The following is an 18,320-nucleotide window of genomic DNA, read 5'->3' as shown; positions in this document are numbered from 1 at the left end:
GGGAATTCATATTTATTTATTACCCGCCCTGTTTTTGTCCAGTCCTGTCAGCAGTGCTGAGCTAAAAATTATCCTCATTTTGCAGATGAGAACATCAGGATTTACAGAGCTAAAATATTTTGCCTATGGCCTCACCACTAATAAATGGCGGGGCTAGGAATTAAACCCATTTTTATCTGACTCCAGAGGCTGCGCTTTTTTCCACCATACCATGCTGTCCTCTACCGTATTAGAATGTTTAGAATTGACGGCAAAATTCAAGAATCTGCAGGCTTTATTTTGGTAAGATTAAAACCCAAAAGTAATCCGTCTACCTGGTCAGATCTACAAAAGGCAATGAAAATTTGAAGGCAGTTCAACAAAATCTGGTAAGGCAGGGATGGTAAGCGGAGATACCGTTCTATTTTTAACGCCTTAAGTAGGGGGATACTTCTGAATTGGAAAACTTTGCTCTTATATTTCTTGTAGGCAAGTCCTTTGGATGTGTGGTGTTTCACTTTCTAGTGGTTAGATTCCATGTGTCTCAAGGGTTTTGTGTGTAGTTAGTAAGATGGTGTAAGTAAGGGGTGGTCCAATAATAAAGGGCAGACTTCCCTAGGTGGTTGGTATGCTCACTGTGGGGGCAGCCTGGGAATGAGATGTGAGCAAAATGCTTTTAGGAAGAGTTGACCTCAAATGGAGTCATCGTTGGAGGGGGAGTTTTCAGCAAGTCGACATGGAGTTAAGACTCTCTGCTAATAAGGCTTCTAGGAACTGGAGAGTCTGCAGAGGACTGAAAATGGAAACACAACTGTAACCACCACGAAGCCAAGGCGTGAGTATCTTCCCTACTAACCCAAGGACACAGCAATATATCGTTTGGAAGGTTCGGCGAAATGAAGTAATGGCTGACTGGTGAATAAGGATGAAAATATCTGATGATGTGACTCCCAGAGAAGCAATTATGGTTAACCCCTCATTTGTTTGGCATTTTCAAGGATTGAACTGTCCCACATAACTGAATTTTCCTGACAACTAAAACTTTCCTATTTATGTGCCTTGAATGTTTTCAACCATGCTTGGTGGAAATACTTCTGAAATTGGTTATCCAATTATCCTGCCTTCTTGAACAGAAGCTGCAAGAAATAACATTTCTTTAGATGCCTCTGAGTGCAAGTCTGAGGAGACCTGATTAAAAGAAGTTTAAGTAGTTAGGACCTGTAACGGTCTCACATAGCAAGGACTCCAGAGCTGGGCATTCCAGGGCTGATGAATTCAACAGCTCAGTGTTGCCAGGCTGACTTTCCCCTTATGGTCACAAGGTGGGGTGCACAGCTCCAAGCCTCGAGATCTCACATGATAAGATCTAGGCACGAATGCAACGGGGGCTTCTCCTTACACGTGTCTTTACTCAGAGAGGAAAATATTTCTCAGAAGACCCCTAGCTGACTTCCCCTTGGGCCTCATTGGCAGGACTGAGTCACATTTCTATGCCTTGGTCTCATGGAAGGCTGAGAGAGCAAATACCCAGCACTTTTGGGCTCTAGAGTGGGAGGAGGGCTCTGCCCATGGAGAATGGCTGTTGGTAGGGAACCAAGAGTGTCTGCCGGGTGGGGAGTGAACCAAGATGGGGAGTGAACGTCACTTACAGTATGGTAATAGCTTGAGGGATGGCTGGGCTTTTTGTTCTATGCTGAGTGGCCCCAGGCTGAGATTATTTTTTATTTTCTAAGTCTGTTTATATTTATTATTCTCTCTCCTTCCTTTGTGCCAGACTGCTAGTTATCATTACTTGCTGTTAGTATACCTTGTCCTAATCTTGCCATAATTAGGGGTTTTTTTTCTGGAAAGGTCATATAATCAAACTTGTTAGACCTATGCCTGAAATGTTCTGAGTGAGTATCTGGCAGCTGTCCTATGGATCCCATACATGGTGTGGCATCGCTTTGGCCGTTCAAGATCATTCTTCCATCGTGGAGGTCTTTGGAGAAGTGACAGATTTCTAGAGAGGCTTAGGAATTCAGATGCAACTTTAGTGAAGTCATCTTATGTGAAAGGATGAGCACTTGGGGACACTTAACGCTTGTTTACTAGCGAAAGCGAAACTGCATCTGTCCCGTGTGAACCCCAGCATGGTTTGGAGAGAGGCAGCAAAAAATTTACTGATGCATATTCAGCTCCCCCTCCACGCCGCATGGCTGCCGGGCGCTTGGAGAACACCACTAGCTCTGGGACTGTATGCAGTGGAGCTCATCACAGCAGTGACTATCCACCATGAAGCAAGCTGGTACAGAGCCTCATGGTGCCTTCCTGCGCTCTGGCAGGGGGTGCCCTGTGAATGAATCCTGTGAAATGCTCAGGTTGTACAGAATTGGAAGTGTTTGGCAGTGACTTGTTTCAACAAGTTCTTGAAGAAAGCAATGCTTTGGAAAGTGGTTATTGACATTATACTGAACAAGCGAGGGCCATCCTTTCCGTGGTTAGAGAGCTGACCAAAATTCAGTCTCTGTATACGGGAAGAAGGAAATAGGCAGCAGTTGTCCAACTAATCCTGACGAGTAACTGAACCAAATGGAGGGGTTCTACCCTGGGAATCAAACTTGAGCCGGTAGGTGGGTTGGGTTCAAAGGAAGCCAATAGTTAAAATATTCAATTCCGATATAGCCAATATGAGCCCAAACTGCATAGAGCCCTGGGAGTACCTTCAGAACAAGTTAGCTGTGCAAAGGCCTGCCGTCATTATTTTACTATGCGTCAGAAAATCACGAGTGAGGGGTGCCTGCCTGGCTCAGTCAGTAGAGCATGTGACTCTTGATCTCAGGGTTGTGAGTTCAAGCCCCACGTTGGGTGCGGAGATTACTTAAACGTGAAATCTTTTTAAAAAATCATGAGTTAGCCTATAGGCAAGTGTTAAGTGAGAAGAACATTTGGAGATAAGGAAAACAAACTTTGTTGTGTTTTTTTTAAATTCTGACTAATTTGTACCATCCAAAACATTCTTTCAAGAAAAATGCAAAGCATTTTCATAAATATTTTAGTTATTAACTCCTTATGCATAGAACATTTTCAAAGAATCCATCCTTTTATTGATTCCTGACCGATACAGACAGGGTATGGTTTAGTTCAGTTGAGCAAGATAATTATATTTTTTGAATTTTATTTTCTCATGTGGATTACCGATTTTATGTCTCAAGTACTCTGACCATTCCTGCTTCACTGTTCATCTAGCTACTGTGTTCAGATTTTAATATTGGCTTCAACTATACTTTTTTAGAAAAAGCTCCATGGAGAAATAATCATGCAATCAGTGTTGTTTTTTCTGGGAATCGCGGTACATATCAGCATATAGCTGGCTGGAAATTTTTTTTTTTTTTTAAATCAGAACAATTCACTTGCCTGGGTAAATAAATTTACATTCACATTTTGAATTGTTTCTGATCTTAATTGGGCATTTAGGGGGTCAAAGTGGATGGTTCAGAACTAGGTGGGAAAATCATTTTTCAGCATGTCAAAATACCAGCAACTCATTTTCTACAAAACAAAATAACAGGAACAAAAAATATAACGTTTTCCAAAGCCCAGTAAGCTGATAGCTTGACAATCATGAAGCCTGTGGTATTCTCTGTATTACTTTGATACGAAATATGACTATACTTACTTTAAATTGGTAAATTATTGCCATTGAATTCTGTTATTCAAAAATCACTGCATTTTTTAAGGGAAGCTCATGCATGTTAAATACTTTTCACCGGTGCTGTTGGTGATTGCTTTGGGGGTTAATGTGAATCTCGTTTTATACTTGGAAATGTATATGTAATATAAACAATTGAAGCCAAATTAAACTATGTGTAAATAGGCATGCTTTCTAAAATTAGAGGAGATGAAATGAGTAATCAGAAAAGATATAAACTTAATTTTAGAAAGCAATATTTATTCAAAATGACTGAAGATGTTACAAATCCTGCTTTGTAATATAAAGGGACTCAAAGGGGCTTTCTGAATCAAATTATTTATAATTTAAGTGTGTTTTTCCTATTTTGTATTGTTTCCTATACGTTACTAAATCTCTGCTTTGGCACAAACAGGCATGTGCTGGCACCACACGGAGGCCCATGGAAAATGTGACTAACGAGTGGACATTCAAAGTCTTGCCACTTTTCTTGGGTTGTGGTGATTCATATGTAGAAACCCCCTGCAGCACTGAGTCAGAGTCAAATATATGCAGCGGTCTAAGACACTGAACAATTTTTTTTTTGTTTCTTGTTTTCTGGGTTTTTTAAAAAGTTTGCTGCAAACCTGACTTTTCCTTCATGAAATCATTTTGGATGCTTAGAGGGCCTAGCCCAAGTCAAATGTCACCCTACACCGGCATGGTGACAGATGTGTAGCTATCTAGTATGTATTTTCTTTTCATATATTTGCCTCGTGTAGCCAAAAAGATGAATCTTGTACGTTCTTCACAGTAGAGACTTCAGAGAATGGTAACCGTGACACAATGAATGTGTTGTGAGCAGGTTGCACCAGTATCATTAAGAGCAGGAGGCAATGGGAATTGCCTCCCATTAGAGAGAGCTCAGGGTTCACCATGGGACTAGATTCGAGCCCCACCTCCACCTAGCTGGGGCATGAGCAAGTTAATAAACCTCTTGGAGTCTCAAGTTTGTCTGTCTGCTAAATGCACATGGTAAAAATAATGTCTCCTTCATGGAATTATAACTATCAAATGAGATAAAGTATATAAAAGTACTCTGTAAAGCTAGGAAATTCTATACACATTTTTTCTCATTATCGTATTTTCGTAAATTGATGTCCCTGTCTGTTCTTTGCCCTAGAAGTGGTAACATTCATACAAATACACATTATATGCCTTGAGGAATGTGCTGCTGAAACAGTCTGTGTTTATAATGTTGCTTTGCCTCAAACTAAAAAGGAGTCATTTTATTTTTAAAAATTGAGTTAAAGGACCCTAAAATGAACAGACAAAGCACATAATACTTGTTAGCAGCAAACACTGGAATCAGGCTACCCTCAGTAGACATATGCAGTGTTCAGATTAGTCCCTGTTGGCGTTCCATTAAGGAGCCCCCACTGGTTTAGGAACTATATGTGGTAACACATCTGGAGATGCTTCAAACTGCTGAGTAGCAGAATTCACTGCTTGATTGGAAGTAAAGTGATAACTTTATTTTTTCTGGTAGTCCAGTGGCCATATCCTATAAAATATAAAGATTATCACCTGCCCCTCCTGCTCCCCATTCCAAATCCATTTTTTAAGGACAGCCTCCATCCCACCCCCTCCATCAAATTCTAGATGAGGAAGATACTGCCTGACCTTTGAAGAGTTTGTGATTTAATAGAGACTTTAAAAAAAAATAATCAACTAACTTCCCTACTAAATACTGGACAAGGTAAATGCCATAGGAGGAATTCACATGGCTGGGAGTGCCCAGCTTCTGTGACCATTTCATAGCAGCAGCCACACATCATGCCTCATATTGGTTAAATTTATTTTTATGTGTGATTTTCACTTATGTGCCTAGATTGTAAACTCCTTGAAGTCAGGGAAGGCACTTTGGTATTTCTTGGCCCCTCTCTCCATATGTTTTACCTAAATCTCAAACCGTTTGTAGTTCAGATAGAGTCCTGTACCCAACATTCAAGTTTAACCCATACGTTGAAACCATAACTTTTTTTCCTTTCTTTTGTCTTTGCAGTCGACCTGCCCCTGTTTTTCCCTCGAGACCAGCCGACTCTCACATTCCAGTCTGTCTATCACTTTACCAACAGTGGACAGCTTTATTCCCAGGCCCAAAAAAATTATCCATACAGCCCCAGATGGGATGGAAATGAGATGGCCAAAAGAGCAAAGTAAGTGAATCCGTTGCTATTTCCTATAAATAGGAGCATTTTGTTTATCTAGTCCAGGGGTTGGCAAACCATTGCTTACAGGCTAAATCCCGTCCTATGCCTGTTTTTGTAAATAAAGTTTTATTGAAACATTGCCATGCCCCTTTCTTTACTTATTTTGCATGGCTGTTTGCATGGCTGCTAACATAGCAGAGTGAGAAATTACAACAGATCACATAGGACCTGCAAAGCAAAAAGTATTTGCTATTTTTCCCTTTACAGGAAAAGTTTGCCAACCCCTTATCTAGCCTCATCAGGTAGATTGTTTTTCTTTTTTTAATGGGTTACAGGATGTTTCTGAAATCTGTCTGTTTAGATTGGAGAAAAAGTACTAGATAGGAGTTAGAATAGTGGATAAATGATGTCGATGATGAAAATGTTAGCAACTACTTTCATATATTTTTTTTAAATGGAAAATTTCACCTGATGGTAAACAAATAGGATTTTTGCAGTGAATACATGAATCCAGTACTGAGTTTTTCACGTGGAACTGTAATATCTGAAGGAACAAAGTGACTATATACCTCATTGTGTCTCTACAGCCATTGCCCAAAATAGGGCCTGTGTGTTCCTCGACTCAATAAATGGCTACACAAATAGCTTCGAACTATTAGAATCCACAGGGATGGAAGTAGGTTGGAAATTCAATAGAGGTTGAAGTTAGCTAGAGTTTGGAGTTTAGGAATTTAAGTACTGCACATGAACCTATCTGTGGAAAACATTCACGAGTCATATGGAATACGTAAATGTAAAAGTATGTTGAGTGTCCCTTGTGGATAAGACTTCAGTGTCTGGAACCCCAGTCTTCTTGAACCATGGCCTCCTAGACTGAAGTAACAGTGGCTTAAAGTCATAGTTTCCAAGAATCAATTATGGTTACAGTGGCAGGTGGCTATTACTTTATCACTCACTCTGAACCACCATATGATCATACCTGTGAGCCCAGCTGAAGGATGATGAAATTCACAGAATCACACAAATGAAGAATACTTATTAAGCATCCTTTTCCTTCACTCCTTCTCTGTTTATTGAGCATCCCCCATGGCAGTGGGCTCCATGCTGGGGATACAGCGATAAACAAATTGAAAGTTGTCCACGTCTTCATGGAATTTGTAGCCCAGCAGGAGAGACCAAAGTCTTTGTCATACCAGACTTCTGACAGTTTTAAGTACTGACAAAACCTGGCCTTCCAGACCTAGAATGTTCTCGATTAGTAGGACTTGTTGCTCTTGCTTCCCCTCCCTGACACCCTCCCCAGGGTGCCTACTGGCATCCCCTGTACTTTCTGTAGTACAAACCCTCCACCTAATCAGGATTGGGGCTCTGTTAAATAATGACAGGGCTGCTTTCTGTAGAAGCACACACCTTCCCAGACTCATGTGGAATCCAGAATTGTTGTTATCTGAAACTTCAGTGTGCCCTTTCTCCCTGTATTTTCCCTTTTTATCCATGATGTCCAAGTCTGAAATTGTGTTTAAGGAAAACAACAGACATAATCAAATGTACCTAAGAACAATCATTGAGACTTTGGTATCTTGAAATAGACTTGAAGAAAGGGATTAAAAAGTAAGCTTTATGTTTGAGGTATTGCAGTTGTTTAATTGTCTGGGCTTTCCCTGTGTATATACAAGATCTGCCCTTAGATGATGGGCTGTTATTTGTGGTACGTGCTATGGACTCTGAACCAGACATGTCCTTGTGGTTTCCATGGCAAAGCTGTGTGTGTGTGTGTGTGTGTGTGTGTGTGTGTGTGTGTGTGTGTGTGTCTGTCTGAACTAGACCTTTTAGCATGTATGAATTGAGTCTTTAAGGAGTTGCAGACCACGAGCCTATGATTTCAGTATAGGAATATCGTAAGTGAAGCCTGTTTATCTTAACAGATTGGTTCAGAGATGCAAGAGACATTTGCTTTATGTTAACACCAGTCTAAAGAAAACATCTGAAGTAACATTAAAAAAATCTGCTTTCTACTGTAGGGAAGATGGATTCATTTTAAATGTAATAAAAGAGAAAGCCAGCCACTCATCCTAGGAAGAAGAAATAGTTTAAAAGCTCGCTTCTTAAATTGAAGTGAGTAACTTTCCTGGGTTGTGTCACAAAGGCAGGTAATGGATAAACACAATCAGAGAACTGTCCGTGCAGGATAGGCTTAAGATTGCTGGAGAAGGTTGGAGAGAAAGGACAGAAAGAGAGAAAGGTCAACTGTAGCATTCCTTCCACGCCCTGTTTCTTTGTCCTCTGAAAATATTGTATGTGCTCAGTGCGTAAAAGGCTATAATTCACTTGGAGAGCTCTGCCCATGACATAAACACTCTCACGGTTTATGAACAGCAGTAGAGCTCTCTGAGTGGAGTCAGCTGTTTATTCCCTCCTGTAGAGCAAAGTTCTAAACATGTGAACTCAGAAAGGACGCTTTCTGGCACTGATCCGAGCTTTTCCTATGACATGTGCTTCTTGCGCATGGCTGTCCGGCAAATTCTGTCCTCACAAGAAAAATGCCCTCTAATGACGGCGCACAGGCTCTGGGGTCACACTTGCCCAGCTCCTATCACAGGTTCTAATCGAATAAGCTCTGCGGCCTTGGGCAGGGCCATTAATCTTTCTGAACTTCATCCTGTAAAACACGACTGTACTCCTCCCTATTGGATGGACCTGATATGAAGGGTCAGTCAACGAGTGGACATATGAAAGACTCTTGTGTTTAGCTTCTGCTTTGTTCCACTGGTGCCTTTGCTCACCCCTTCCCCTCGCCCTCTTTCTGCTCCTTCAGATCCTTCAGTGTTCTTCCCTGTGGTTTTCCCCGTCCATGCTAATACACAGGCAGCTTCTTCCACTCTTCCTAGTCTCAGTTGACTGTTGGTCATGTACAGATCTTCCTTAACTTACGAAAGGGTCATGTCCCTATAAACCCATCATTATAGATGAAAATATCATTCGTAAATAGAAAATGCATTTACTACGCCTAACCTACCCAACATCCTAGCTTAGCCCTGCACTTCCTTCAATGTGCTCAGGACACTTATATTAGCCACGGTTGGGCAAAATCATTGAACGCAAAGCTTATTTCATAATATAGTGTTGAATATATCACATAATTTACTGAATACTGTACTGAAAGTGAAAGACAATATGGTTGTGTGAGTACAGAATGCTCGTATAAGTGTATCAGTTGTTCACCTTCGTGATCGAGGGGTGGACTTGGTGCTACAGCTCACTGCCTCTGCCCAGCATCACAAGAATCCTACCACCTGTCACTAGCCTGGGAAGAGATCAAAATTCAGAACTCAAAAGTACGGTTTCTACTGAATGCATGTTGCTTTTGCACCATCGTAAAGTCAAAAGATTGTTAAGTGGAACCATTGTAAGATTGTAAGTGGACCAGGTGTACTGCTGTGAAATCTCTTTTGTATTATCCTTTGATTTTTCACATATTTATATTGTTTCCTTTCCTTAAATTGTGAGTTCTTTGAAGGCAGGGGCTTTGCATATATATCTTTTGAAAGATATTTATTGCAGTGTAATTTACATACGGTATCATGTACATGCAACAAAGTGGACAGGTTTAAGACTGTCTTTTGATGGAGTTTTGACAAAGTTACCTTCTATCCTTTCCAATTAGTCTCCTCATCGCCAGGACAGACACTGTCTGATTTCTATCACATGTCTTAGTTTTTTCTTTTCTAGATACTTCTTATAAATGGAATAGTACAGATCATACTCTTTTGTGTGTTTTTTTGTATTTAGCATAATTATTTTAAAATTATCGGTTATGGCATTCCTTTTTTACTGCTGAGGAATTTCCATTATAGAAATATATCATAATTTGTTAATCCATTCGTCTGCATATATATATTTGGGTTGTTTCCAGTTTGGGGACTTTATGAATTAAGCTGCTAAAGAACATTCTTATATAAGCCTTTTTCATAGACATATGGTTTCAATTCTTGAGTAAATAACTGGGATTGGGAGTATGTGTATGACTAACTTTATAAGAAACTGACAAATTTTTTATGAAGTCTTTATACCACTTTACACTCCCATGGGCAATATACAGGGTTCCATTTGTTCCATATCCTCTCCAACACTTGGTATTGTCAGTCTTTTTAATTTTAGCTATTCCAGAGGGGATGAAATGAGATTTCATTGTGTTTTTTTAATCTTGATTTCCTGATGATTAATGATGTTGATCATCTTTTCATGTGCTTATTGGTATGCCTTCTTTTAAGTAGCATCTGTTCAAATTTTGCCTATATTTAATTGGGTTGGTGGTCTTTTTATTATTGAGTTTTAGGAGGTATTTATGTATTTGTCAGATTTATGTATTACAAGTATTTTCTCCCAATCTGTAGCTTGCCTTTTCATTTTCTTAATGATGTCTTTTGATGACAAGAAAGGTTTTATTTTTAATGAAATTTATTTTATTAGCGTTTTCTTTTTATGTTAATGCTTTTCGTAGCCTCATAATTATTTGTCTACCACGAGGTCATGAAGAGATTCTTCAACATTTCTTTCTTAGAAGCTTTCATTTTGGCTTGATATTGAGGTCTCTGATCCATCCCATCTCAAATTAAGTTCTGTGTATGGTATGAGGTAAAGGCTGAAGTCAATTATTTATATATATCCAGGCATTCCAGCAACATGTGTTGAAAAAAACTTTTGTTTCTCTATTGAATCACCTTCATGCTTTTGTCAAAATAAATTGACTACATATGAGTGGGTCTATTTCTGGATACTCTGTTCTGTTTCATTGGTCTGTTTTTCTGTTTGGATACCAATACCAATATTTCTTAAAGTCAGGAAACGTAAATTCTTCAACTTTGTTCCTTTCGAAGATTGTTTTGGCTCTTCTGGGTTCTTTGCATTTCCACATACATTTTAAAATTAGTTTGCCAATTCCAACTCCATTTTCCCCTCAAAAAAAAAAACACCCCACTGAGATTTTGGTTGAGATGGTGTTAAATCTGTAGATCAACCAGGGGAAAATTGGCATTTTAGCAATATTGAATCTTCCAGTCAATGAATAGCGTTTTATTTAGGTCTTTAATTTCTCTGAAGAGTGTTTTGAGATTTCAGTGTAGAAAGCTTGTGTATTTTTTTAGTGATTTTACTTTTATTGCAAATGATAGTTTTTTTAGATTTTATTTCTGTCTTACTGCTAGTATATAGGAATACAAACAATTTTTCTGTGTTGACCTAGTGTCCTGTCACATTGCTAAATTCACAATTAGTACTAAATTCTAGTAGCTTTTTTGTAGTTTTCTTAGCATTTTTTACATAAACAATCATATCACTTCTTACAGCTTTACTTTTTATTTTCAATCTTTATAATTTTTATGGCTTTAAATTTCTTTTCCTTACCTAATTGCATTGGCTGGGATCTGTAGTTTAGTACACAGTGGTAAGATCAGATATCTGGCCTTATGTCTCCACATTAGGGTTGATGTTAGCAGTAAGTTTTATATAGATGTCTCTATCACACGAAGAAGTCCTCTTATATTCCCACTTTGCTAAGAGTTTTTATCATGAATGGGGTGTTGAATTCTGTAGAATGCTTTTTCTGTATCTATTGGCCTGATCCTATGGTTTTGCTTTATTCTATTAAAGTGATAAATTACCTTAATTAGTTTTTGAATACTGGACCAACCTTGCATTCCAGGGGTAAATAAGCCTTCTCAGTCATGATATTTTATCCTTTTTTAGATTATTAGATTTGATTTGCTAACAGTGTGTTAAAATTTTTTACATGTTCGTGAGTGATACTGATTTGAAATTTCTTCTGTTGTCCTTGTCAGATTTTGATAAAAGCACCATGCTGGCTTCATAAAATGAACTGGCAATTTTTCCTTCCACCTTTGTTTGCTGAAAGAGTCTGTGTAGGTTTGGCACTGTTTTTTTTTTAAATGTTTGATAGTTTTATTTAGGGAAAGAAATTCAAAGAAATCCTTACTAAATACAGGGATATTCACCATTTTTTCTTGTGTTGGTTTTAGCAAGTAGTGTTTCCTTTAAGTAAGTTGTCTAAGTTGTTGAAATGATTGGCATGAGATTGTTGATAATATTCCCTCATTTTTCTTTTAATATCTGTGGGCTCTAGTGATAGAACTTCTTTCAGTCCTTATAGTGAAAGTTTCTATTCTTTTCTCTCCCCTTTTCTTAGAACAGTCTAGCTAGGGATTTATCATTTTTACTGATCTTTACAAAGAAAGCTATTTATTTTATTAATCTATGCTTTTCTCTTGGTTACTTCTACTATTTATTTTCAGTTTAATTTGTTCTCCTTTTTCAAGCTTCTTAGGATGGAAGCTGAAGTCAAAGCTGTGCCTGCATATGCCATCCAGGCACCTTTGCCTGCCCTGTGGACCTCACCATTCTCAGTGCACCCTCACACACCTTCATGGGATCATCTCAGCAGCCCCGTGGTGGGGGGGGGGGGGGGTGGAGGGGGGTACAGTGTAGAAATCCTCACTGTCCTTCATGCAGATAAAGAAACTTAGGCTCAGAGTGATTAAGTGTCTTTCCTGAGGGCACACAGCTAGCTTCTAATAGAGTCAGGGCTCAACACAGGGCCTCTGACTTTCTGTACATCTGTCCCCAGGCAGACAGATACAGTTCCCCTTTCTCTTTACCACTTGTCTGACTCAACCCCCTCAGAGGCCTGGCACTTGAATAACATAAATACAGAGAGGAAATGCATGTGGCAGTTAAGAGCACTGACCCTGAAGTCAGGACAGCTGGGTTGAAACCTGTCTCTGCCACTCACCATCTGTGTGACTTTGGGCAAATTCATAATCTCCCTGAAGTCTGTCCCCTTATCTATTAAATGGGGAATCTATTTTTAGAGGGTGATTATGAGTATCAAATGGTGTGTATGGTGTTCCATTATTAACTAAGAGATTACCACACACTTAACAACTTAGAACAGCACAAATTATTATCTCATAGTTTCTATGGATTAGGAGTCTGGTTCAACCTTCCTGGGTCTCTTTTCAGGGTCCCAAATGACTAAAGTCAAGGTGTTGGCTGGGGCTGCTTTCTCATCTGAGACCAGGGCCTCTTCCAAGCGCATTCAGGTTGTTGGCAGAGTTTAGTTCCTTGTGGTTGTAGGACTGAGGTGCTGGTTGCTTTACAGGCTGTCAGCTGGAGGCCATTTCCTGCCATGTGGCCCCTCCACATCATCAAGCCAGCAGTGGTGCATCAAATCCTGCTGTTTCTAATCTCTGACTTTGGTGTCACTGACTTCTAGACTCAGATCATTCAAAGGGTTCATTTGATTAGGTCAGTCCTACTGTTAATCTCCCTTTCTTAAAGTCATCTGTTTCATGTAGCATAACATGAAACCATAGAAATGAAATCCAACATTTTCATAGTCCTGGGGATTATTATACAAGGGGTGAGAAATCTCAGGGGCCATCTTAGAATTCTGCTTCCCACACAGGGTGGTGTAGGTGAGTTGTCCAGCGTAGGGTCTGGCACGTCGTGAGCATTCAGTCGATGTTCTCTATTAATGTCACTATCCCTGGAGGGAAAAAGATTTTCAATTAAAGGATAGCAGAGTCAGCACTGCACCCAACTAAACAGTCCCCTGGCCTCAGTGACTTGGCCAGAGATTCTTAGATTCTAGGCTGCCCCGTCTATGCACACCATCACCTATGGCTGTATCTTCTTGGTGCCAGCCAGACCAGCTTAGAAAGTTGGAAAAATCCATACTTCAGTTGTTTAATCTACATAAAACCAACTGTCACTTTAAAAAAAACAAACAAACTGAACTTACTAGTTACCTACATTGGTATCTTGTATACAGCTTTAGATCTGTCTAGATGAATGGATCAGATGATTTTTTTTTTGTAATCCTTTCTAGTCTGATAAATCTGTGAGTAGATGGAGCGAGTTTTCCATGAGCTTCATTGTGTAAAACATCAGGTTGATTCTAGAGGCCTAAGTAGTATCTGAGAATAGGATTTAACCCCAAACCACTCACTGCAATGGCTTGTCACAAATAAAACCCGTTATATAAATGGAATCACTTAAAGAATATTTCAAAAAATAGCTTCTCAGTCAACACATGGGAGTAATTCATGAACCTCCTAAAAACATTTGTTGTTTCCCTTCTTGCCTCAAGGTCAGAGAGTTGTTATTTTCTTATTTAGAAACCTATCCAAATGGTCCCAAAGCAGTCCGTAATTCACCATATGTTCTTCGCCATGCACACTTTTATAATTTGTCATCCAGTTGTCTTTGCAGAATAATTTTCTCTTTCAAGGGTTTTTAAAAGATTGTACATTCTGGACTATTTCAGGAATCTTTCACTGTTAATACCTATATATTCCCAAAGACACAGTTTTCTCCAAACTTGTCATTAGCTGCCAAATGCTTCAATCAGTCTTGGGCATCCGTCCTCTAAATACACCCAATAAAAATAGATCTCCTCTCCTTGATTCAAGAGAAGGGGGTTAGATGTCCTCACCTGATTTGCTGCCCATCCCCACCCTTACTGTGGCTCGAGTCCCCTTCGGGTCCTTCAGATGCCATGGAACTCAGTGTGGAAACCCCAGTTCAAAGAGGTTAGTACATGGTGTGGTCGCAGGAGCCGTGAGGCCTGAGAATTCTTTGGGACTAGGGGAAGACTCAGGGAGGGGTCTTGGTGAAGTGTAAGTGGTTATAATGTCAGCCTGTTATATGTGTTTGTCTTTCCAGAAATTAATCACTTACTTCTTTGCTTCCTTGTGGGTAGCTCCTTAAGGCAGCTCAAATTGTGCTTTGTCCCTATTGAGATTTCATTGCAGAGTCAGGCCTCTCTCTGCAGTCCCCGTGCTTGGTCGGCTGGCCAGAGGGGCACCCTGACATGTGTGACACCCATCAGTGTTACGGAAAACCCTGATGGGGACATTGCCACCCTCCCTCTCCCTGGACCGCTACCTCCCCTTCTCCCCCCTACCTCCCTGGGCCCCATCCCTCCTCCTGTTTACAGCCATATTTCTGGAACCCCCATCTGCACCCAAGGGTAGGGGGATGACCAGAAAGGTAAGGGTTGTGCCCAATTGTGATTGCTCACCCCCACAGCCCTTCTGCAAGGGGGAGCAGCTACAGAAGTGAGCCGCTCTGGGCCGAAAGAGTCATTGGCAGAAGGGAGGGCACCGAGGCAGGCAAAGCTACCAGGTTTGGCCTCTCAGGGTGCTGTGCCACAGTGATAGAACCTGCAGTTCCAGTGTTGCTATGATTCATGGGTTTTCTTTATTCTTTTATTTTGCCTTAAGTTCCCTTGGAAGAATTCCCTTTAAAAAATCCCAAACCCAGTCTCATCTTAGCTGAACTCCCCTCTGAAGAGAAGAGGGAATTTTCTGGTCCAGCCAGCACAGCTTGGGCCATCAGAGTGCCCTGGGAGGACAGGAACAGAACCAGGCTGGAACTGAGGAAGGCCGAGGTCCCCGAGCCTTCCCCTCACCCACATGCCCTGGGTTCCTGCGTGGGCAAGCACGCCTTTCCCTCCAGGGGTTTAGAAACGTAGACGCTGTGAAGAGAAAAGTAAAGCAAATAAATAACATGGAATTATTGGATCCTTGAACTCTCAGAGAGAATCATTTTGAAAAGTATCTTCAAGGGATTTGGTTTGTTTTTCCTTTCAGAAGAGAGAGCAACGGAGATGGAGAGGAATCCAGATCTGCCTGACGTCCAGGCATCCTCTCCAAATTGCGTAGGTCAGAGAGAACATGTTATTTATTAGAACCTGACATCTGTTGCTGTGAAATGATAAGCTCCCTTAAAAATCCTGGCCATCAATTACTGCTAATACAGCCCTCATCCCGACGGAGCTGTTTTACCATCCTTCCAGCCTTCACGAACCAGGCCGTACCAGGAACAGAGCAATTACAGCCCAGCTCAGCCTCCTTACTCCCCTCGGGCAGGACCCCTCAGGCCATCTTTTACAGGCCCTGCATCTGTGTCCCTGGCTTCTTTTGATTCCACTCTTTGGCCCTTCTGAGGTCTGCTTTAAGGACTGAACCCCACCCCACCCCCTTCGGATCCATCCTTCCATTCTGCTTTCTCAGTGGAAAACAGGGTTAGGGTTTACTTTCTGGTCTCATCGTGTAAGCCAGAAGAAACTGCACATGAGAAGAATAGCTGGAAGATCAGTACATCTTTGTTATGGACATGAACTTTGTTATACTGTTCGAATGCTACCAAGCGCTCAGGCGAGGGTTCTGATGATCCCACCTAGCCATTGTGAAAATCTGATAACCAAGGAGAGCTACCTCCTCGTTTGTGAGTTATGGTCACATATTTTTCTTCCTTGGAAAAATAGATGTCTTACAGAGCTGAAAGCAAAGGATAGGAGAATTGGTTTGGGATTTTTATAGAATATCAAAGTAGAAACATACACTTAGCACTGGAAGCAGAGTTGCCTTTGAACTGTTGGAAGAAGAAATGTAACAGTAAGTAAAGACCATGCAAAAAAAGAGTGGCCTGGGAGCTAGGAGACCTGGGTCTGATCTGGGCACTCTCATCAATTGCCCGTGTGATCTTGGGAAGGAAACTTCACCTTGGCCTCAGTACCCTCATCTAAAAGCACTGGGCTGGTAACTGATGGTCACCAAGTTCCAGTATATTTTTGGGATTTTAAGTGAAAATTGTGTGTAAATTATGTGCTTAGCATACTTATTTATTCATGTTGAGAAAATTCCACCTCTGTTGCCAGAGGTCAGACACAAATTGAAAACATTACTAAATGGAATTAAGTACGCTCTGTACGGGATGCCTTTTTCTACAACCCATATCTGGTATTTATAGAACACCTCAGTTGCAGAACATGCACGCATATGCCCTGAACACACACCCAGTAAAATACTTCTAGATGTAATACATTTTCAGATGTCAAGTTAAAGCAGCTTCTTGGGAATTAGGCCTGACTGTTCAGATGTGTATGTTGGTTTCTGACAGGTGCCGCCAGGGCCGCTCAGGGCTGTCACGTGTGATGTGGAGTCCAGCCAAGGCAGGAGGGCCAAGCTGCTTGTTTCTATCACTTCACATTAAGGCATGAGTTCTAGAAAAAAAAAAAAAGGAAGCAGCAAAGAACAGTCAGGACCATCCATTCTGGGCACATCGTTAATGACAAGCAGAGGCCTTGTTTCTTCAGAAGTGGGATTCTGTCTTGTCTATTGTCAGATCATTCTGGACAGGGGCCACCTGTGAAAATAAGTCTCATGACTTGTTGAAGTAGCAGATTTATAGAGGTGAGCAGAAACAAGGAGCAGATATTGGGGCAGTCACCACTGCTCAGAGACTGGCAAAATTGCCAATATAGTGGAGCAAAGTTGGGCAGCCAAGCAGAAGTGTATCCAGGAAGGTAGGTGTGACAGTGAGGACCAGTCTCGGCACACAGAGCTTGGAAGGAACCTTAGAAACCATCTTGTACAACTAAGGTTGAGTACAGTAGGTATTAACCACTGTGCTGGGAATTAAATGAAATAATTGGTATAAAACGCTTGGCACAGCAGCGGGCATGGACTTGGCAGTTCAGTTCATCTTTCTCATTTCCCGGAAGCAGTTGTTCAAGACCATACAGTACCATGATTAGAACGCTGTGCCCCAAGCCACCTCTGACCTCTCACCTTTACTCAGTCTGTTTCCGGCTTCCTTGCTCACAGGAGCCATATAGTGACATCAAGGGCTGGAGGTTAGCATGCCTGCATGCACACACCCAGCCACCTGCCCTGTGTGTGGCCTGGCCTTCTTCCTCACGGCTCACTTGGGGGCTGAGGGATGCTGTGGCCATGGGGAAAGCCTAAGGTATTCTTTTTCTGGTTGTTTGTTTTTTAAAGGTTTACTTAGTTTTTAGAGAGAGAGAGAGACAGAGCGTGAGCAGGGGAGGGGCAGAGAGAGAGGGAGACACAGAATCCAAAGCAGGCTCCAGGCTCTGAGCGGTCAGCACAGAGCCCGATGTGGGGCCCAAACTCATGAACCACGAGATCATGACCTGAGCCGAAGTTGGACGCTTAACTGACTGAGCCACCCAAGTGCTCCAGAGAGCCCAGGGTATTCTTGAGCAGAAATAGTTCTTCTGGGAGGATAAAGACCTGGCACTGAGTACCTTTGAGGGAACTAAATATTCCTGTGGCCAAACGTATCACAAGAATCAGTGGACGGAAGAAGAAAGGGGGTGTCGTAATGGAGCGGGCCAAAGAATAGATGCTGCTTCTTGGCCTCCAAACTAGCAGGAAGGCTGCACATGGAGAAGAGGATGAAAAATTCCAGTGACTCTTATCTTCCCAGACAGACAGAACTGCTGGCACTTAGTCATGCCTAATGGAAAATGGAAGCCAAGAAAGCAGAAGCGAAGACGGAGTGATCGAGGGTCGCCCTTAATCCAGAGTCGCTTCTGAGGAGAAAAAGGGGCGTGTCTCCTTGTGTGCCCTGGATGGTCAGGGCTGGGCTTCCGG

At 41.3% G+C, this 18,320-nt stretch overlaps 1 protein-coding gene across 4 annotated transcripts in view; it reads left to right on the top strand.

The window, feature by feature from the left end:
• Positions 1-18,320, top strand: part of BABAM2 (BRISC and BRCA1 A complex member 2) — a 397,579-nt gene that overhangs the window by 359,603 nt on the left and 19,656 nt on the right. For all 4 annotated transcript variants that reach the window (XM_019448772.2, XM_019448794.2, XM_019448765.2 and 1 more), the window contains exon 11: positions 5,694-5,847. In XM_019448772.2, the coding sequence (XP_019304317.2) occupies positions 5,694-5,847 (154 nt within the window). The remainder of the gene's footprint in view (positions 1-5,693; positions 5,848-18,320) is intronic.

The sequence above is a fragment of the Panthera pardus genome, unplaced genomic scaffold (genome assembly GCF_024362965.1).
Source record: "Panthera pardus isolate Hobbes unplaced genomic scaffold, ASM2436296v1 HiC_scaffold_26, whole genome shotgun sequence".
NCBI classification, from domain to species: Eukaryota; Metazoa; Chordata; class Mammalia; order Carnivora; family Felidae; genus Panthera; species Panthera pardus.
Note: the sequence above shows the minus strand (reverse complement) of the source record. Positions and strands in the feature narration are given on the sequence as shown.